Raw genomic sequence first — 22723 nt, 5'->3', positions numbered from 1 at the left:
CCTGCCATCCAGGTCACAGATAGCAGGCCTGGATGGCGGAGGGGCAGGCAGGATGGCGCTGTCCCATCCTGCCTGCAGTATGCAAATTAGCCGCCATCTTTGTTGGCAGTTAACTGCCATCTTAGTTGGCAGTTAATTTGCATATGGCCGTGATTAGCCAATGGGAACGGTAGCGGTCGTACGCCAATTACCATGTTTCTCTTTTATTAGTGTAGATGGTCTAGGCTGGAAATGAATAATTAACATTGTAACTAACCATATAAGTTTTATATAGATATTCTGTGTTAGTTTGAATTTTTTTCTTAAAAAACACTATCTGGTACACATGCTTTCTAGCAGTACATTGAGGTTATGGCATATTCATCTATCATTTAAAGCTTACATGCCAGTAACATGGAAAGAAATTGTAATATATTATTTTTACTTAACCTATTGACTGTATGTGTTTGGGTATTCTAGGTGAAAGCTGACTTTTGTCAGACCGTGCTTCCATACCTGATTCATGATGTTTTACTTCAAGATGCAAATGAATCATGGAGAAATCTGCTTTCTATGCACATTCAGGGATTTTTCACTAACTGTTTCAGATACTCCTCACAAACGAACCGATCCATGACCCCTGCAAGTTTGGATTCAGGTATTCTGTTAAAACTCTCACACTTATACTGCTAAGGTCTTGGTTCTAGAGAAAGACAGATTGGTTTGAATCTCATCAAGATGCTTTGTAGGTGTAATTCCATAATATAAACATCTATTTTTTCATCTATAGAATAGAGGTAACAATTGTAACAAGTTTTCAATGAGATAATGTATGTAAAGCACCTATGATAACACTTGATGGATAGTATTCCCTCATTAAATTTTGGCTATTAATTAATTACAGAGAATTCAGTATGTGTCAAGCAGTGTGCTTGGCACTGGGAGTATAGATATGAACAAGACACACCCTATATTCCAGCATTGGATAGAGCAGACAAACGTGCAGCCAGATATTATAGGGACTGTGTTGGACATGTGGTGGAAATTTCATATTAAAGCTCTAATTCAGTTAGACCACAACATTAGTAACAAAGAAACAGAATTTCCGGAGGATGAGGCCCAGAAATCAGGATTTTAAAAAGATTCCCAGGTGATTCTATTGTGCAGCCAAGGTTGAGAATCACTGCTCTAATTGAAGCATTTTTTTAAAAGCGGCCTTTTTTATTACAAAATCATCTTTATTGTGGAAAGTACAGAAAAAGAACATGTGTGTGTGTGTGTGTGTGTGTGTGTGTGTGTGTGTGTGTGTGTTGGGGGGAGAGAGAGAGAGAGAGAGAGAGATGCATGCAAGTTGAGGGCTCATTATCGGTCAGTTTTTCAAACTTAAATTAAAAAAAAGAAAAAGAATTGCATAGATCTATAATGTTAACTTATTATCTTTAATATATTGTATTAATGTATGATATATGCAACATAAAACTAGGTACAAAGTCACTTATTGTACTTTAAGACCAATACAATTATAAGAAAAGTATTAATATAATGTGATATTTGCTACAACTAAATTGCTCTTCCCCACCTTGACTAGTGACTTTGGCATGGTCATGATTACTCAGTTCTCTCAGTTGTTTCTTTAACTTTTACTACCACAACTTTAATTTGACATGACCGTGATGGCATTTAGACTTCACTTTGCTCTGCTTACGTTTTATGTGTCTGCTTTTCTTTTGGCTAACAGCAATTACATACCTATTTGAAACAATATAATTATAAACATAAGTATGGATGCCCATTCTGTGGTCCTACTGGATTATAAGTTGGTCATGTAAATGATCGAGGATATGCTTATATTTTTTTTTAGGCCGTTGTAATGAAAGTCTTAAAATTCTCATGGACATTTCACAAACTGTTTAGACTCTGTCTCCTTTTCTTAATTTGGGAAGTATAGGTATAAGTAACTCACAGTTACCAGTAAGCATTTAAAGTTTAAATATTATGTAATTTAAAGCATGTTTATCATTTGTGCATACATATTTATGCTATAAGCATTCAAAGGCAAAATCAGCCAGTTTTATGTCTTTGTAGAGTGCCAATATTTTCATTGCCTTAACTGAACATTTAAACGTGACACATAAAATTCTATTACTGAAAAGGAAAGTAAATACGGATTTCTGTCCAATTAAATGGTTTATCTTTTCTGATATCACTGCCTTCACTTGAATGTCCCATGTGCATCTCATACATAACTGTCTGAAGATAAACTTGCCTTCATTCTCGTCCCAGCCTACGTCTTTTACTGCGCACCTCTTCAGTGATGGCAGGCATGCACTTGCCCAAGCCAGAAATCTTTCTCACATGTCTCATCTGACTACGAAATCCTGCCAATTCTGTTATAAATAACTTTAGTCCATCTATTTCTCTGTCCCAATGTCCTTACTGCTTTACATCTCTGTGGTTCAGCCATATTGAAAATATTTTCCTAAATTCTCTAAGTTCTTTCTTGTTCCAGCCATTTCAGGTAGTATCACTACTGCCTGGAACACTATCCCTTTCCTCATCTGCTGGACCCTTACTCTTCTTTCAGATCTCACTTTTAAAATATATATATATTTTTATTGATTTCAGAGAGGAAGGGAGAAGAAGAGAGAGAGAAACATCAATGATGAGAGAGAATCATTGATCAGCTGCCTCCTGCACGCCCCCACTGAGAATCGAGCCCACAACCCGGGCATGTTCCCTTGACCGGAATCAAACCCAGGACCCTTTAGTCCCCAGGTCTACGCTCTATCCACTGAGTCAGACTGGCTAGGGCCCAGATCTCACTTTTGCTGTGAAACTTTTCTCATTGAGATTGCCTTCCTTTCTATACTCCTCTACAGTATTCTAAACTTTTCCTATCATATGTAGTATTTATTGAATTAAGAATCTCTGCCCTGGCCAGTGTTTCTCAGAGCATTGGCTTGTGCACCAAAGGGTCTCTGGTTCGATTCTCAGTCAAGGGCATATACCTCAGTTGCAGGTTTAATCTGGCCCGGTCCGGGCACGTGCAAGAGGCAGCCAATTGATGTCTCTCACATCAATCTTTCTCTCTCTTTCTCTCTCTCTCTCCCATTGATTTCAGAGAGGAAGGAAGAGGGAGAGAGAGAGAAACATCAATGATGAGAGAGAATCATTGATCAGCTGCCTCCTGCACGCCCTCACTGGGGATCGAGCCCACAACCCGTGCATGTTCCCTTGACCAGAATCAAACCCAGGACCCTTTAGTCCCCAGCTCTATCCACTGAGTCAAACTGGCTAGGGCCCAGATCTCACTTTTGCTGTGAAACTTTTCTCATTGAGATTGCCTTCCTTTCTATACTCCTCTACAGTATTCTAAACTTTTCCTATCATATGTAGTATTTATTGAATTAAGAATCTCTGCCCTGGCCAGTGTTTCTCAGAGCATTGGCTTGTGCACCAAAGGGTCTCTGGTTCGATTCTCAGTCAAGGGCATATACCTCAGTTGCAGGTTTAATCTGGCCCGGTCCGGGCACGTGCAGGAGGCAGCCGATTGATGTCTCTCACATCAATGTTTCTCTCTCTTTCTCTCTCTCTCTCCCCTTCTCCCTCTCACTTCTCCTGCCTCCTTCCCTTCCACTCTCTGAAAGGCTATGGAAAAAATATTCTTAGTCCTGCTGGTGTGCTCAGTGCTAAGTGTCGACCTATGAACCAGGAGCTCATGGTTTGATTCCTGATGAGGGCACAAGCCCAGGTTGTGGGCTCAATCCCTAGTAGGGGGTGTGCAGGAGGCAGCCAATTGATGATTCTCATCATTGATATTTCTCTCTCCCTCTCCCTTCCACTCTGAAATAATCTGTGTGTGTGTGTGTGTATTTTTTTTTTTAAGAAAAGAAAAATATCCTCAGGTGAGGATTAACGACAACAACAAAGAATCTCTCAGGCTAATTAGTGGGTTCTAGGTGGTCAGACTTTGTCTTATTCATAGTTATATATTGTACCTAGTACATAAAAGATCCTAGATAAATATTTGTTGAATCAATGAATTAGTCTCCTTCAGAAATAAAATTACAATTAATTTCTCAGTTATATTAAGCACAATAGTTTCTTTTAAAAGAAAAAGAAAGCCATTAAATTCCATTTATTAACTCATATTTATTAAGAAACAATTTTGTGCTAGGTTCTGCCCACAGAACCTTTAATAGTGTAAAGCAGTGGTTCCCAACGTGGGGCACAAGCCTCAGAGGGGGGCAATTTGATTTTTAAGGGGGCCAATTCGAGAATGAGTTATTAACAGTGAATTTTTTCTTATGTTTCTAGGGGCTTCATATACAGTATATAAATATAATGTGACATATTTATGCATTTCAGTTCTCTATTAAATGTTTTGAAACTTGCTATTTTTTCATATCACTTATTTTTCTTTTTTTTAAACAATTTTTTAGTGATTTCTTCCTCAGTACTTCAGGTGTCCTTTTGTTCTTTTACTTTTCTCTTTCGTGGATTCCATGTTCTTTGGAAGCTTGGTTAGACCAAGTTAATGGCCTTTTAGGCTTCCTCCATATGAATAGGAATTCACTTTTTGAATAATAAGAATTATATGTCACGCAGCGGGAGGGGGACATCAGGATTTTAGAGATGCTTAGGTGGGGGGTCATGGCCAAAAAAAGGGTGGGAACCACTGGTGTTGAGGGAGACAGATACACAAACCAAAACAAGAATGTGCTTAATCCTACCAGACCTGAGGCCCTGAACCTAACTGTCCCCTATACCTGGGCTCCTGAGCATTAAAGAGAAAAAACCAACATGATATAGAAAAATGTTAGTTACATGCAAACAAGTGGTTAGAATAAGATGGAACTTGGAGACATTGTAGAAAATACGGCTACCTTTCATCTACCTTTCATCTAGCGCCAATATTCTACCTTTGTGTGGAAATTACCGAAAAATCGGTACAGTGGTCTGGTAGGGTTAAGCAGTCTGCCTGGGACTGAGAGGAGATATTTTTGTTTGTTTGCCAGAGCCAGAGCACTTTTCCCGATGTTGCTTGGATAAAAGATCACAAAGAACAATGCTTGCTGTTGTGGACTACCTGAGGAGACAAAAGAGGTAAGTAATGAATATTGCTCCTTGAGTTTGGGGATTTGGAAGTGTAACTTGCTACTGTTGGCTGCATTTTAACATGATTATTTGAAGTGATGTGGTTGCAAGGAGCTGTATTTAATTTGTGTTATGCTTATATCTGTTGTAATAATTCCTGTTTAGGGTAGTACTTTGGTTACTAGTAAATCAGTGTCAGGAACTCTGAATTCTAGTCCTAACTGTCAGTGACAGTGTTATCTTTGCTACATCATGCACCCTTTTGAGGCTTCAGTTTATTTCATCTACAAAGTGATGGGGAAGGAGTAAGTTATTTTCCGAAATTCTTTTGGTTGCATTACTTTTAACTTTTTACTTTTCTTTTTTATAACTCATAAAAGTAACTACAGTTATGTAAAAGTCTCCTTTATGTTCCTTTATTATAAGATATGTTTCTTTTGTCCATGGAAAAACAGTATCTACTAGGTGTTTTGTCACAAAAAAAGGATTTATTTTGTAAAAATGTGGGTTGAAGGATTGCAACTCAGTGCATGCAGACATGGCAAACCACTTGTACACCCTGCACAGGGTGCAAGATAGAGAGGTATTTATAGAAGGGAAAAAGGAAGTTAAGGGAGGGGTAATTACCACCATCAAGCTTTATTGTAAGCATAAAGTTCTTCCTATAGGGTTCTTGCTATGGCATGGAGTGCGAGAACTCCTCTCATAAGCTTTAGCTCCTCCCATAGATCCTTCCCCGCACAGCCATAATCTTTCTCACTTTACTGTGTATTATGGTCCTCAAAATCAGTGGTTCTATACAGTAATATTCTGCAATGGCTGTGTTTATTTTCTTGATTCTGATCAGTTGTTTTACAATATAATATCTTTTTGTTTTTAATTTTTAATTTTTTTTTATTTCAGAGAAACAGAGGAAGGGAGAAAGAGAGAGAGAAACATTGATTTGTTGTTCCACCCATTCATTCATTGGTTGCCTCCTGTGTGTGCCCTGACCGGGGATTGAACCCGCAACCTTGGCACATTAGGACCACAGCACCAATTGAGCTAACCGGCCAGGCTACAATACCATATCTTTCTCCCTATTATTTCTCATGAGATTAACAGTGAATACAGGAATTGCTGGAGTGAGTCAGTCATCTGACTGATCTATACTGCTCCAGAGTTAACCTGAACTTTGAAGAAATAATGTAGTAGGCCTATAACTTAAGTAGGTAGGAATTGATGTCTCATGTGGTATGGCAGTAGTTGATTAAGGATGGGAGGAAGATGTGGGAGAAAAGTGAAAAGTTATGTTTAACCTAAATGCATTTATGTCTTAAAAATTAATTCCTCTGGCCCTGGCTGGTGTTGTTCAGTGGTTGGAACGTCAGCACATGCACCAAAGGGTCTCTGGTTTCATTCCTGGTCAGGGTGCAGGCTTGTTTCCCGCCACACATACACACACACACACACACACACGTTTTGGTTTTTTTTTTCTTCTCCCACTTTCCCCCTCCCTCTTTTCCACTTTCTCTAAAGATCAATGGAGAAAATATCCTTGGATGCGGATTAACAAAAAAATAAAATAAATTCCTCTGTGTTCTCCTCATACCGTTCTACTCCTTTTTTAGAAGAAGAAGTGTTGTGTTAGGCCTTTCAGTGTCTTCGTTTCTAGTGAGAAAGTTACTGATTCACCTGCCTGCTTTGTAACAGATTCTATTCTGAGAAAACCCTTAAGCTCTAACTATTGCAGAAGCATCTCTTTTCTCAGTAGTGGGAGGCAGTTTCACCTTTGAATCATTAATTCCAGGCTTATCATCGAAGTAGAATGGGGTTTACAGTCGTAGGCCTCGGGAGAAGATAAAAATTCTTAATATTCAGTTTGAACTCTGAATAAGACTAAAGAAGATTCCTTGAGAGATTATGAATGAGACATAGACTAAAGGGTAAGGGACCTGAGTTCAAGTCCAAGCCTGATACTTTGAAACTTTGTGATCTCTGAACTTCAAGTTCCTCAGAAGAGCTATCATTAAATGTTGACTGTATAATAGGCACTTTATTATTAGCCTTATAAGCATTATTTACTCACTGCAACTATTCTCGGAGATATATATTGTTCCTAGGTTTTACAAGTGAGGAAACTGAGGCTTAAGCAGTTAAGTTGCTGGAGATGATAGTTTGTAGTAAGCGATCCAGCTGGTTTGGAACCTAGCTGTATCCTACTCTAAATCCAGAGTTCTTAACCATATCACATCTCTATAATGTTCGTTCAGAAAAAGGTAATATCTATGATCCTGTCCAGTTCTGACCCACTGTTACCACAGTGGAAGGTTTTTATTAAATAACTCAACCTAGACCAAAAAACTAAGGAGGAAATGAACTGCAGATAGGAAGTACATGTAACCGTGACTTAGAAGAAATAAATAATTTTTTATTAAATCGGCCATTTAAAAGATTTGTGTATGCATTATTATTCTGTGTAGCTTATTCTTAGCTTATAGCCCAAATAGCCCTTGGTGGAGGGGAAGTATGAACCCCAAGTTTGTATAGGATGATAGACCACAGCTTTCATCAGATTTTCTAAGGGTGTCTGATCCAAAAAGGTTGACACATAGGGCTCCTCAGCCATGTTATCTTAGTTGTTTATAGATACAGTCGGCCCTTCATACCCATGAGTGCACATCTACAAGTTCCACACCCACATATTCAACCAACTGCAGATCAAAAATACTCGAAAAAAGAAATTTTACCTCGTTGCTGACATGTCATATGTAGTAAGGCCATGATGGTTGCATCTGTACTGAACATGTACAGACTTTTTTTCTTTGTCATAGTATTGTCATTATTCCATAAACAATACTGTATAACAATGATTCATATAGCATTTACATTGTGTTAGATATTTTAGTGATCTAGACATGATTTAAAGTATACAGGAATGCAAATACTGTGCCATGTTATATTAGGTACGTGAGCATCTGTGAACTTTGGTATCTGCCTGGGGTCCTGGAACCAGCCCCCACAAATACCAAGGGACGACTACATATTGGGAAAATGTGGTTCTTGGTTATTTGAATGTGATATTCTTTTTAAACTAGTACTTGCTTCCATTGTATTTTCTATCAGTATACTTTTCTTTTAATATTGAAGTTAAAGAAATGGACATGACTTCATTTAGAATTTTTCTTTAGATCTTCCTCAGGAACAGTGTTTGATGATGCTTTCTGGCTGGAGTTGAATTATCTAGAAGTTGCCAAGGTAGCTCAGTCTTGTGCTGCTCACTTTACGGCATTACTCTATGCAGAAATCTACGCAGATAAGAAAAACACGGAGGATCAAGAGAAAAGGTAATGGAATTTACAAGTTTTGTTTTTAAAAATTAGTGTTGACTTTGTTTCAGTGAAGTTTTATATTAAAGATTTATTTTGTTCTCACATTTAAAAGATATTTTAGATAGAAGTTTTCTGTCTTTAAAAAGAGAAATAATATTTTTAAAAAGAAATAAGGAATTCTGTTCTGGAATAAATTGAGATGTTTATTATTTAAGAATTGTAAAAAATTATACAAGGAGCTACTGGGAGACAGAGATCATACTTTCCCCCTATATTCCCATAGCAACTGGCATTGGAAACAATATAAGTGAACAATAAATATTTTTCAAATGGTTGAATGTTTCCCTGATTTCAGTTAAATTAAGTTTACTACTATTCACTCAGCTTAATCAAGATCTATTTTACTTGTTGACTGTGAAATAATGTAACTGATTTCTTTCTGTGACTACATCACTTTCATTGTTGTGTTTGTTACCTACCTGAATTTCTAATACTTTAATTTGCTTTTCCTCTAAGTTAGAACTCTCATAAGAATTTAATAAGTGTAGTCCTAGATAATAGTGAGAAACAAAACAGCCAAGAAAGTTCAAGAGTGAAAAATGTAATTTATAATCCCACTTGTCCTCAAATTTTTATTCACTTGAAATAGCCTAGTGTTTATTTTTATAGTTAGCTTCACTTTTCCACCACAAAAATCACTTGTATTAAAAAATTGACTAGAAGGGGTCAATGGGGATAAAAGGGGTACATCTGTAGTACTTTCAATAATAAAGATAAATTTTTTAAAAATTGAAATAGCAAATATGTATAATGTTGGTACATTTCTCATGCTTGCTACTTATAATTTCTATTTTTAAAAATAAATCTTTATTGTTGAAAGTATTACATATGTCCCCTTTCCCTCCCCCCCCCATTGCCTTCTCCAACCCCTCTTCCCCCCCAATCCTCATCACCCTACTGTCTGTGTCCATGGGTTATGCACATACGCACATGAGTTCATTGGTTGATCTCCCCCCGCCCCCTCCTCATTCCCCTGCATACCCTCTGTGGTTTGACAGTCTGATCACATCTCTATGTCTCTGGGTCTATTTTTGTTCATTAGTTTATGTTGTTCATTATATTCCACATATGAATGAGATCATGTGATATGTATCTTTCTCTGACTGGCTTACTTCACTTAGCATAATGCTCTCTAGTTCCATCCATGTTGTTGCAAATAGTAAAAGTTCTTTCTTTTTTACAGCTGTGTAGTATTCCATTGTATAGATATACCACAGCTTTTTAATCCATTAATTTCCATTTTGGATTGCCATTAAGCTGGAAGAAGTATGGTTTTTAGACTGAAAAAATCAGCAACCAGAATTCAGATCCTAGTCCAAACATAATTAATTTAGTAGACTTGGACTGATTTTTTAATTCTCTGGTTTGGTATTTAATTTCTACTTTCAAGTTGAAAACTGGAAAAAATCTACAATATGTAGATTATGTGTATAATATGTAATGGATATGTTCACAATCACAGTAGACTTCCTATCGAAGACAAGCATGTTGTCCTTAAAGTGTGTATTGAGTAAGAAATTGATTATTGCCTATTCTTAAAATCTTAAAATCTTGAGTCAGGGCCTGCATACTTGGTAGCAGTAATTATAATCCAAATGTGCTTCAGTAGTTTGGTTCCATAGAATGAATGGTATTTCTTACTAATCTGGAGTGTATAATTGCACTCTTCTCTGAGTAAAAATAAAAGCATCTTTAATTATATGGAATGTGTCAACTTTTTGAAAAATTAATTGTCTGTCAAGCAGGAGTGCCTCGATTTTATTTTGGTAAACTTTAGGAAAATGTGCTTGACAGATAAATAGTGCTTGTTGTTTGCTTTCACAGTCTGGTTTTGATTTTTTTTTTCCTGATGCCCGATGGGAGGGGGAGTGCAAACAGAGATAAGAGGTGTGTAAAATGTAGGGATTGCCAGTTTTGTTCAGTAGCTCAGGTGAACTGAGACTTTGTAAATTTAAAGTGATCAGGGAAAGCATAATTGTGAGCAAAAACCAAATCAACAGTTTACACACTGTCGGGTCCAAGAAGTGAATTGCTCTCTTAAATTTTCTATTTGTTATTTAATATCAAAATGCTTCCATATTAGCTATTCCAAAAAATACATATGAAGTTTTACTTACTTGTAACTTGCTCCTGAGAAAATAGTGAGATTTCAACGTTTAGTGTCCATATTTTTTTTAGAAGTCAAAACGTTTTCAAACAGGATTTAGACAATAGGTGTTATTAGTTCACACCCTCAGTCATTTTAATGTTCCTGACAGGAGTCCTGAAACTCCGTGTGCCTGGATGAATGACAGCCGTAGACTAGAATCATACTCTCTAATATTTTTCCTACTTTCCAGATTTCTTCTCTAAAAACTGACTTTTTTCTGTATGACTTGCCAATAAGGAAATATATGCAGTATCTATGTATAAGGGTTATAAAGCAAAATAGAATGTTTTCAGCACCATTATATTAATGAGTGGTCTCTGCCCCATCCCTCTGTGCTTCCTCCAAGATGCAAATGTTATCTTCTGTCTTGTGTTTATCATTCACTTAGATGATATTGTTATGTGAGTATGAGCTCATAAATATATTGCAGTTTTCCTTATTTTTGAGCTTTATAAGAAATTATGTGTATTTTTCTACAGCTTGATTTTTCATTTAATATTTTTGTAAGATTTGTTTATGTTTTGTGTTGCTGTAGTTCATCAATTTGTCACTGCCATATAGTGTACCAGTGGGAGAATATGCCACAATTAATTTAACCATTCCCCTGTCCCTGAGAGAGAGCTAAGTGTAGAATTACTAGGTCGCAGGGTATGTAAATTTTAACCTTATAAGATAGTGCCAAGTTGTTTTTTCAAGTGGTTATACCAATTTGCATGCTTCTCAGAAATGTGATTCGTGAGAAGTGGATAAATAGGGAGCCTTACATTTGAAGAAAGGAGCCGAAGTACTATTTCTAGTCTGGGTGGAAAAAGTAAAGAAGAAATTGGAATAAGTTTATATGTAAATAATAGAGGTGCTGTCACATATGATAGTATTTTATAGGCACTGTGTATGTGGCATGATTTTAGAATTGAAAGTATTTATAGGACTGAATATCACATATAAATGCATGGTTTAAAGCTAAGGCCTTGGAGCAGACAAATCTGAGTTCTAATCCTTATTACTACTTACTAGGTTTATAATCTTGGGTATAGGTTTATCAACGCAATATATTATTAGACGTCTTATCTTTTGCCCATTTATCCGGTTTAAGTGGTGTTTTAGTGTGATCTTAATTTGTGTGCCTGTGATTATTAATGAGGTTGAACTTTAGGTAAAAATACTGGCAGAACAGTTGGGAACTAAATTGGGTGGCAGCTACTCTATTTTTAAACAGGCCTGTTTGTATAAATAAGCATTTTTGGCATGTAGCCTTCCCATACATAACATTGTCATTAAAATGTAATTCTCATTGAAAAATTAATATTCACATCACAAATTTGTTTTTCATTCTAAGCCTAAGTGATACTATGTTTTAAGGTATAAATGGTTTACTATATTTTATTTGTGACCATTGTTAGTTTTTCCATCAAAGTCTATAGTCTATGCATTCACAAGCATCTCATTAAAATATGTATTCTGTGACAAACAGAAATCTTGTATTTGAAGAGGGAAGCCAAAGCACAACCATTTCTAGCTTGAGTGAAAAAAGTAAAGAAGAAACTGGAATAAGTTTACAGGTAAATATTATAGGCCTACTATTTGTGATAATATTTATTTTATACTTCATATTATTTTGTTATAGAGACTGTATAGATATAATTTGATTTTCAAACTGAAGTTTGGACTGTCATGTACATAAATTCATGATTTGAAGCTTAGGCCTTGGAGTAGAAAATTTGAGTTCTAATCCTGACTCTACCACTAAGTTGTATAATCTTGCACCAATTACTTAACCTTTCCAACCTTGAGTTCCTTTATTGGAAAGATTGATGTAAAACCTATATCATAGGGTAATTGATACCATGTATTTTTCATTTTCCTTATAGTACTTAACATTTATAATTACATATTTATTGGTTTACTTATTTGTTGTATTGGTCACATCTCAGGCCTTCAATACATTTCTTAATATCTACTCTTAAATTGGCCTGTTCTTACTGAATTTCTGAGGTAAACTTATTTCTCTAAAATGACAATTTCAACTTCTCTCATCTTTTTGGCTTTGCTTTTGTTTTAGCTTTAGCTTTCCTCCTACTTCTGGAGAAAACGGGTGACATAGACAGGAAATCCCACCACAACCTACTATCATAGAAATCTCCCTGCATCTGCTCCCATCGTAGAGAAATGGTTTTTCCTTCTGTCCGCAGACTAATCCTTCTTCCTGTGCTTTGTTTTTCAACAGCTCTTTTTCAGAAAAAAAAAAAAAAATTGTGCTGTGCCCTCTCTCAACATATCAAACTTTTCCTGTTAAAATCATTTTCCTGCAAACTAATACAAAATCATTTTTCTAGTCCCTATGTCTCTTTGTGTGTGTGCCACCCTCTTTTTCTCCCTTCCCTTCACAGCAAACCTTTGTGAAAAAGTTCTCTCTAGTTGGTGTCTCCATTTCCTCTCCTTCCACTCTCTCCACTGAAGTTGCACTTGCTAATGACACTGGTAAACTTCATGTTACTAAGTCTGGTGGTCATCTTTCATTCAACATGTTTCTTAACATTTCTTTAACACTTGGCACCATCAACCATGCCTTGCTTGAAATATGTTCTATCTACCTTTTTAAAATTCCATTCTCCCAATTTTTCTCCTTCCCTATTTACTTCTTTATCCTCTTATCCTCTTTTAGTTTTTGGAATATTTTTTGTGTTCCAAGCACTGTACTAGGCTTAAATACTAAATGTTTTAACACTGAGACTTGAATTCATGTTTATGAATAGAAACAGTTTAATTACAATTACACAGTGATGCCAATATCAATGAATTTTTATTTAAGCAATATCCTTCAAAGCAAGCACCTTTTAGGCAGTTAAATTGCTTTATTGATTTCCTATGCAATACAGTTTCTTACTTTTTCAATTTTAATTTTAATTTTATTGAGATTATTTTAAAATAATTATCTTTTTCCTGTGTAAATTTCACAGCAAAGATTTGAGTCATCAAACTTCTTCTTTATCCATATCAAATTTTACCAATTATAACATAATGCAGATTTGAGTTTGTATGTTTTTTTTTTAACTAAATTCCATTTTCAAGAATCAGACTTTGCTTCAGAACATCATTTTCCCATCAACAGTTTTAGCTATTGACAGGATTATTTGGTGTGTGTTTTTAATGATTATTTTTGCATGTTTTAAAAGCCTAGTCAGTTGGGATTTATTTCTTATCTAATTCATTAAATTGTGAGCAACTCTTCTCAGGTATTAATTTACATTGTCATTCGGTTATCTGGGATCTTTTTGTGTTCCTAATCCAAATTAATATCATATTTTATTTTATAATATAGCATTTATAGTTGAGATTTACATGTTGGTGAACTTCCAATTTGCTAAATTCATAAAGTGATAGTTTTCCTCTTCATTTTTTGTTGTTTCCATGTTTTTAGGATCTGCTCTTAGAAATCTACAGAAGCATAGGGGAGCCAGACAGTCTGTATGGCTGTGGCGGAGGGAAAATGCTACAACCCCTTACTAGGTAAATTGCATTTTTCTAGGTAATGGTATTATAATTCTGTTTGTAAAGGAGTCACATACATGTAGAACTCAAAGGTATTTTGAAATCTTTAATTATAGACTACGAACATATGAACATGAAGCAATGTGGGAGAAAGCCCTAGTGACATATGACCTTGAGACAGCAATCTCTTCGCCAACACGCCAGGCGGGGATCATTCAGGTATTTTTTTTTCCTGCTTTAGTAAAGCACTAAAAGTGCAGTGCTGAGATGATTTCAGTGTGTCAGTGGGATATTTATATAGCTCGATAAATTCTAGGTGTAAGACTGAAATTATGTGTTTTTTCAGGCATTGGGCTAAAAAGTCAGAGGGATGCACAGGTAAATAAGACAGGTCACTGACCTAAAAGATAGTGTTAATGATAATCTTGTTAGCTAATATTAGGAGATATTTCTTGACTGTGTACAGCAAACATATCAAACTCAAAGGCTTACATGGGCCAAATAAGGTTTAAGTTTATGTGGGCCGCAAAAAAAAAAAGTTTCAATTTTCATAGAAACATAGGTTTATTTCGATAGAGACATGCTAAAGACAAAGGACTGAAATAAATGAGTAATCATTAACATAAAATAATAGAACATTTTAATAAAAATTAATATTTTTTCTTGAACATTAAATTACCAGACACTGAATAACTGCACAAATTAATAAGCTTAATGCAAATAAACCTATTTTTCTTGTTCTCCAAAAGCAAAATATTTCCTGTTGCACACACCAAACAAGTCAGTCCAAGACTAATGACGTGGCAATCAGCTGCTAAAATATTCACTGGTAGCATTAGTGGAGAGAAATGGTGCGCCTGTGTGTAAGGCGCGTAAGGGAAGTGAATGCAACACTATTATAGTAATCGGTCATTAGCGAACGTTATAGTTCGTTATTAATAATTATGTATAACAGGATATTGTAAAAATTAAGTTACAAAATTTTTATTAAAACATTTCTTGCATACCATTATATTGGCTGGGCTGCAAAAATACTCATTGTGGGCCACATGCTTGACATGGTTGGTGTACAGTGTGCTAGGTAATGAATTAAGTCCACCTGGATAATCTCATGTAAACTATTTCTAATAGTTTGCATTAGAGCTGGTCCCAGAAGGTATCATTTCTGTTAGTGGCTACTATTCCTTAACCATTCTTCCATCAGATATTAGAGTCCTTTGAGCTCTATCTTTATGTTTTGGGGGAACATAGCTACCATTACTTCGGAATTTTAAATGAAATATTGTTCACTACTAAACTTTTTTAAAAGTTACTTTGCGTGTTTGATTGTTATATTTTATTTCTAGTTTTCTGTTATCTTTGATTACTTACTTTTTTCTTTAAACTCCTGCTCAGGCCTTGCAGAATTTGGGACTCTGTCATATTCTTTCTGTCTACTTAAAAGGATTAGATGATGAAAATAAAGAGTGGTGTGCTGAACTACAGGAACTTCATTACCAAGCAGCATGGAGGAATATGCAATGGGACCACTGCATTTCTGTTAAGTAAGAAGAACTCTGACATTTTTAATCATCATTTCTCTATTTATAAACAATACACTTTTAAAATATTGCTCTATGACTATAACAGGATTTCTGTTTTTATGTTTTTGAGATCTTGCAAGCTGAAGATATGCCTACATGCTTAAATAAGATAGCAATAAGCAGTTGATGTACCTAGACTTGCATTTCACTCTCTTCCATTAAGGCATCTCTACCCCTACCCCCAAGTATATTTGAAAATAGAAATATAAAAAGTATTTTCTCATGAGAATCTTCTCACTTATATTTATAAATCCAAAGAAAAATATATCCATTTCCCTCCCCACTCCCTGCTGCAAACATTTTAGTTAATCAGTTAGCACTGTTATTGACTGGATGTATACAAAAGACTGTTTACCTTTATTTATGAAATATTTTTTATAAAAAAATACTGCTAAATTACTAACACAGGATGATAATATTTGTAGGATCACCTCATTTTCTGAATGAAAAGCCAAATACCTAATTAATAAATGATTTTGTATCTATGTTAAAAAGTCTTTTGATGAGGTAAACAACAAAAAATTAAATCATATTAACTGTATGTTTAACTGACTTCATAGAAGTTATTTTTTGTTTGTTTTTTTACTAATGGGCATTTCTTTCCAATTTCAAACTATTGGATTACTATAAAATTAGAGATATACTTTCATATTTTTTAAAATATATTTTATTGATTTTTTTTACAGAGAGGAAGGGAGAGGGATAGAGAGCTAGAAACATCGATGAGCAAGAAACATTGATCAGCTGCCTCCTGCACACCCCCTACTGGGGATGTGCCGCAACCAATGTACATGCCCTTGACCGGAATCGAACCTGGTACCCTTCAGTCTGCAGGCCGATGCTTCATCCACTGAGCCAAACCAGCTAGGGCTACTTTCATATTTTTAAAACATTATAGTCTATGAACTTGTTCCTGCCTACTTATATAAGTCACCATATACTGTTCTTCTTTTGCTTGCTCTATTTCAGCCACAAAGGTCTTTTCTATTTTTTCATCAGGCCAAGCTGTTTCTACCTAAAGGCCTTACATGTATCTTCTTTTTCCCCATTACCATGTCTGTGGCTTCTTGTCATTCAGATTTTAGTTTAATAATATCACATCTCAGAGACACCTTTCTTGACTACCCATTCTAAAACATTGATTCAGTTTTGTTACTCTGTTTTAATTCTCTGCATCTCCCTTATCACTACCTTATATTTTTCTTATTTATTGTCCATCTTCTCCAAACTGGAACATAAACTCCATGAAAATGAATCTGATCTGACTTTGCATCTAAACCTGGTACTTAGTGCTTGGCACATAGTTGGTGTTTAATGAATAAAAAAGTGAAAATATAGCATATTTAGAATCCCGCACAGTATGTGAGAAACATTTTTTCTGCTTAAAGAATTTAAATGACCAAATTTTTTGTATTTCTTAACTGAAATTTCTAGAAATGCTTTTTATAATGGAGAAATCTTAATTTTAGTTTTAAAATTGTGTCTCTTGATTAAATTATACATGCATATCTTAAGGTTCTGTTTTTAAATGTATTTTTTCTTTTATTTTTAAAATTACAGCAAAGGAATAGAAGGAACCAGTTACCACGAATCATTGTACAATGCTTTGCAGTCTCTGAGAGATAGAGAATTCTCCACATTTTATGAAAGTCTCAAATATGCCAGGTATTATAAAAAGAAAGTTAATGTCATGGCTTCTTTTCTGAAAACTTGACAAATGATTTCAATGTAAGGATTTGCACTGGTGAAGGGATAAGAGCTTGGTGGCTATAGTCAGGTTGTTTCTTTGTCATTTCTGCCCTCCTCTCAAAAACACTTTCCTGTGTAATAAAAATTCATGTGAATTAGTGTTGAAACTCAAACAATGCAAATGGGGGATGGGGACAACATCCAGGTTTTAGCAGTTTCCTACCTTTTTGACATCTGAGAAATGAGTGCTCAGAAGAGTTTTATCTTCTGCAAGCAAATTGGTATGCCAATTGTGGGTGTGCCTACCTTAATTGTTTTCTCTATCTTGAAAAAGTATTCTTTGTTTTTTCAATGTTATATGTTAGAGAATTCTTTAATGCACATTTGTCAAATATATATTATGGTGTTTTTATTTTTGTTTTAAATGTAGGAGCATGCTCAAATGCTAGGTGCTTACATAAATTGTTACATTATTTTTCTTATGTAATACATTTTTCTTTGTTTATGTAGTTCAAACATGCTCTTTCCTTTAAAAACAATTCCCTTTGCGACCCCAAGGCCAGTTTTTTTATGCTGAACTCTCAAGAAAGATTTGTTGATTGCCACCCCTGTTTTCTAAGAGTTTTAATCTTATCTCCTTTAGTAGTTTGTATGGAATATACCTGTTTTAGTGTTTTTTTAAGTAAAGTCAATACTTCAGTCTTGTTATGGGGCACAAATGAGACATTGCACATTAAAGTACTTAACGTGTTACAGACCAAACAAGTGTAACATTGTTTTTTGTTTAACAATAGCTAGTTACCTATTAAATCCTGTATTTTGTTACAGAAATAATATTGTTACCATTTAGGTGCTTATTATGTTCTAGCCACTTAGGCTTTTTTTATGTATATATTCTCTAATGTTCAAAATAATTCTGGAAGAGAAAAGCTTAGATTCAGAGGAAACCAGTATGTGCCCAGTTTTCCAGCCATACGTGGCAGCGCTGAGATTTAGATCTAGGTCTGTACGATTCAAACAAACTTATTTTGTTTTCACTGCATTAGGCCAGTGCTAGTGAATATTATTATTATTAGATCAAAATTGAAGCCTAGGATGAGAACTTTTATCTTCCTGAAAACCTTAGTTTTTTCATTGTCTTGTCTGTTCTGCCACTAGAGTAAAAGAAGTAGAAGAGTTGTGTAAGGGCAGCCTGGAGTCTGTGTATTCACTCTACCCCACACTTAGCAGATTGCAGGCCATTGGAGAGCTCGAAAGCATTGGGGAGCTTTTCTCAAGGTATGTGACTCGTATGACTGTATTCCTCAACAGTGGTGTTTTTGTTTCCAGCTGTGACTTTAAAAAAATAGAGACCATCAGTAGGTTTGTTTCTTTCCTTTCATCAAGTTGTAAATTGATTAGTGAACTGTACTCTTATTAAAATAAACATTTTCAAAAATAATGAAAGTAAAAATTCAAGTTTTTAAATTTTAGTATTAGATGCTTTCCTCTTTACTTTGTTTTCTCTTTTCTACCCCAGGTGGAAGTGTTTCCTCATGTTTTTTGCTACAGCATATTATTCTCCCTTCTGTGGAGCACTGCATTGACATTGGTGTCATTTTGTATATACTCTGCTATGCTATGCCAGAAGCTCCTAAAAGTGGGGCCCATTCTCTTGTTTGCTGTTGTATCCCCAGTGCATTTTCCTGGTGACTGATTCATACTAAACATTCAGTGACTGTCAGTGAATTTGGAATAGGTGTGTAGGGGAGATTGGCTCTTATAACGGTGAGAGGGAAACACTCCAGAATATTGAAAAAATGAGCTAAAACAGTTATTCAGGATGCTACTGATCTCAGTTTGGATTTTATGACCCTGAGAAAGTTCCTTATCCTTTTTGGGCCTCACTCTCCTCATATCTAAAATGGGGGGTTTATATTTGATGGCCTCTAGGGCCCTTTGTAGCCTGTCATTCTGATCTTATAACGGTGAGAGGGAAACACTCCAGAATATTGAAAAAATGAGCTAAAACAGTTATTCAGGATGCTACTGATCTCAGTTTGGATTTTATGACCCTGAGAAAGTTCCTTATCCTTTTTGGGCCTCACTCTCCTCATATCTAAAATGGGGGGTTTATATTTGATGGCCTCTAGGGCCCTCTGTAGCCTGTCATTCTGAGTCACTATTATTATTATTATAAGAGGAAGGAGAGGGGGTGTAATTTGCTAAGATCACCATACCTTTATGCTACATTAGAGCTTGGAATATGCTTTGTGAGTAAAAAGGAAAAGGAAATTTTAGAGTCAGAAAATAATTATAGTTTTTCAAAATTGCACAAAGACAAAGCCATTGATGTGGCTCTTCTTAACAAGAATAAAGGAGCAAAACTGCTTTCTACTTTCATAAATAAGTATGTTGGTAGTTCTTACTGCCACAGATCCAGGAACTGTTCCTCTGAATGAAAGATGTCTTCACTAAAGTGAGGACAGATTCCTTATGAAAGCCCTGAAGAATGATACTGGCTGTCTCTGATAGAGAATTATAAGGAAGGGAGTGGAGGGCCATTTGATGAGCTGGTGAACAGTAGTTCTTAAGTGGGGTATATTCTTGAGGGTCCCCAAATCTATTCATGGGGTCCATGAATCATACTTATAATAAGATGTTTTTTCCTTTTTCTGTTCTCATTCTCTCATGAGGTGCAGTGGAAGTTTTTGAGGTATCAGAGAAAAACATCCACAATTATCTGAGAAGACTATTAACATACTCCTCCTTTTTCCAACTACATATCTGTATGAGGGTAGAATTTCTTCATGTACTTCAACCAAAACATATCACAACAAACCAAATATAGTAGCAAAGATGAGAATTCAGCTATCTCTATTAACCCAGACATCAGAAATTCACAGAAATACGATACAGCGCCATTCTTCTCACTAAAGTTTATTTTGAGAACTGTGGTTATTTTTTTGTGTGTGTGTTAGGATATATAGTAAATTTATTATTGTCATTTAAGTAAATTAATATATATTTGACTTTCCTCAGTTTTCGTTTCCAATATGGTAAATATAGATAGTTATAATCCAATAAATGGGAGTTCTTTAGGGTCTTCAGTAAGTTGTAAGAGTGTAAAAGGGGTTCCTGAGATTAAGATGCTTGATACCCCCTGCTCTAGGATCATTAGTTCTGGTTCAATGAATGTGTGTCACTGTTTCCTTCTTTATCAAGCAAGTAAAAGAGCTTTCATTTACTAGCCAGCACTTTGTCATCTTCTTTATCTCCCTGCTCCATCTTAATTTCTCTCAACACAGTAGTTCTGAAGGGTTAGACAGTATTGCTTAGTTTAAACATCTGGGAAGCAAACTTCATATAAACGAATCATACAGCATTCTTTTTCTCTTCCTTTAATAAATAACGTTGGTCCATGAAACCTTTGCCAACACTTCCTTCACTGGGATTGCGATTTCTTTACCAGCTGCATAGAGTCATCCACTAGGCCTGGCGGGTACAGTAGGAAATTAATGAGTTGATTTCATTGCCTTGCTGACATGTCCTCTTTTACTACCAGGAACATTGAAGCAAGACTACAGGTGTGGGCATCTGGTATGACAGGCCTGATGAATGTGTTCTCATTTCAGAAGACAGCATATTTAGAAATGCTGCTTTTTGTGAAGTCTGAGTATTTTTAAAATATATGTATTTTTATTGATTTCAGAGAGGAAGGGAGAGGGAGAGAGATAGATAGAAATATCAATGATGAGAGAGAATCATCAATTGGCTGCCTCCTGCATACCCCACACTGGGGATTGAGCCTGCAACCCAGGTATGTGCCCTGACTGAAGTCGAACCTTGACCTCCTGGTTCATAGGTCGATGCTTAATCACTGAACCTCGCCGGCCAAGCAAATCTGAGTATTTTTAAGAAAAAATTTTAAAACTGTTCATTGTCTGTAACCTCTCTGTCGACCCTCAGAGCTTGGACCATTTTGTAGTTTTCTAAACTTTGATCCTTATTTTGGATTATTTAGAAGTTCCATTCCTGTTACTGTAATAAACTCCTTTGTATTATATCTTAAATTTAGACCCTGCATTATAACACATTTTCCCCATTTCTCTTGCTTACATTAATTCTGTGATTTTGCTTTCAGATCAGTCGTGGAAAGGCAACCCTCTGAAGTATACATTAAGTGGCGGAAGCACTCCCAGCTTCTCAAAGACAGTGATTTTAGTTTTCAGGAGCCTATCATGGCTCTGCGCACAGTCATCCTGGAGCTCTTGATGGAAAAAGAAATGGAGAACTCCCAAAGAGAATGTTTTAAGGACATTCTCACCAAGCACCTTGTGGAACTCTCCATACTAGCCCGAACTTTCAAGAACACCCAGGTAATTGAATTTAAAACTATGTCATCTCACCTTTTGACTGGTTTTTTATTACCTAGAAAATAGAAAGCATGAGTAAAAAAGCAATGTTATTGAGAGACAGAGATCACTTAAAATACTGTATAGCACCTGGCTGGCATGGCTCAGTGCTTGAGTATTGGCCTATGAACCAGGAGGTCACAGTTCGATTCCCGATCAGGGCACATGCCCGGGTTGTGGGCTGGATCCCCAGGTGGGGGCATGCAAGAGGCAGCCAATCGATGATTCTCTCTCATCATTGATGTTTCTAGCTCTCTCTTCCACTCCCTTTCTCTCTGAACTCAATAGGAATATGTTTTTTTTTATACACACACACATATATATATATAGTATAGCATAATTGTTTAAGCTAAGGTTTCCATTTTTGAGTTAGACCTGATTTTAAGCCTTGAGCAAGTTACTTACCTCCTCTAAGCCTCAATGTCCTATTTATAAAATGAGAAGATATACCTACCAATTCAATGACTTTATGTACTATGTATACCCACACATACATATATGTGAGAAAAACAATCAGATGTGAGGGCTGGGAAAGGCAGGTGGAGATGTACCTAGGACAGTTCTGACAGAGTCAAGAACTCAGTGAATCCTAGTAGTAATAATAGTGAAAGCATTTACTTCCATGTGTTCTTTTCATTTCAGCTCCCTGAAAGGGCAATATTCCAAATTAAACAATATAATTCAACTAGTTGTGGAGTTTCTGGGTGGCAGCTGGAGGAAGCACAAGTATTCTGGGCAAAGCAGGAGCAGAGCCTTGCCCTGAGTATTCTCAAGCAAATGATCAAGAAGTTGGATGCCAGTTGTTCCGAGGTTCACTCCTTTTTAATTGGCTGAATTAATACGTTGTTATAAAAAAATTACGGTGCTTTAAATATTTTTAATAAATTCATAATTTTTATAGTCTTGAAATTACTGCTATGAGTAAGAAATTGTAAAAAGTAGTCTGAAAAATTAATATTTGTGAAAGGGTTA

At 35.7% G+C, this 22723-nt stretch overlaps 1 protein-coding gene across 1 annotated transcript in view; it reads left to right on the top strand.

Moving 5' to 3' along the window:
* ATM (ATM serine/threonine kinase) overlaps positions 1-22723 on the top strand; it is a 128643-nt gene that overhangs the window by 79022 nt on the left and 26898 nt on the right. The window contains exons 37-47 of the mRNA XM_014532886.1: positions 460-637; positions 4998-5085; positions 8247-8402; positions 12068-12155; positions 14015-14103; positions 14202-14304; positions 15481-15629; positions 17229-17333; positions 18516-18635; positions 21481-21715; positions 22394-22561. Of these exons, the coding sequence (XP_014388372.1) occupies positions 460-637; positions 4998-5085; positions 8247-8402; positions 12068-12155; positions 14015-14103; positions 14202-14304; positions 15481-15629; positions 17229-17333; positions 18516-18635; positions 21481-21715; positions 22394-22561 (1479 nt within the window). The remainder of the gene's footprint in view (positions 1-459; positions 638-4997; positions 5086-8246; positions 8403-12067; positions 12156-14014; positions 14104-14201; positions 14305-15480; positions 15630-17228; positions 17334-18515; positions 18636-21480; positions 21716-22393; positions 22562-22723) is intronic.

This window comes from Myotis brandtii, unplaced genomic scaffold, assembly GCF_000412655.1.
Source record: "Myotis brandtii unplaced genomic scaffold, ASM41265v1 scaffold920, whole genome shotgun sequence".
Lineage (NCBI taxonomy): Eukaryota > Metazoa > Chordata > Mammalia > Chiroptera > Vespertilionidae > Myotis > Myotis brandtii.
This window is presented reverse-complemented; position numbering and strand designations above follow the sequence as displayed.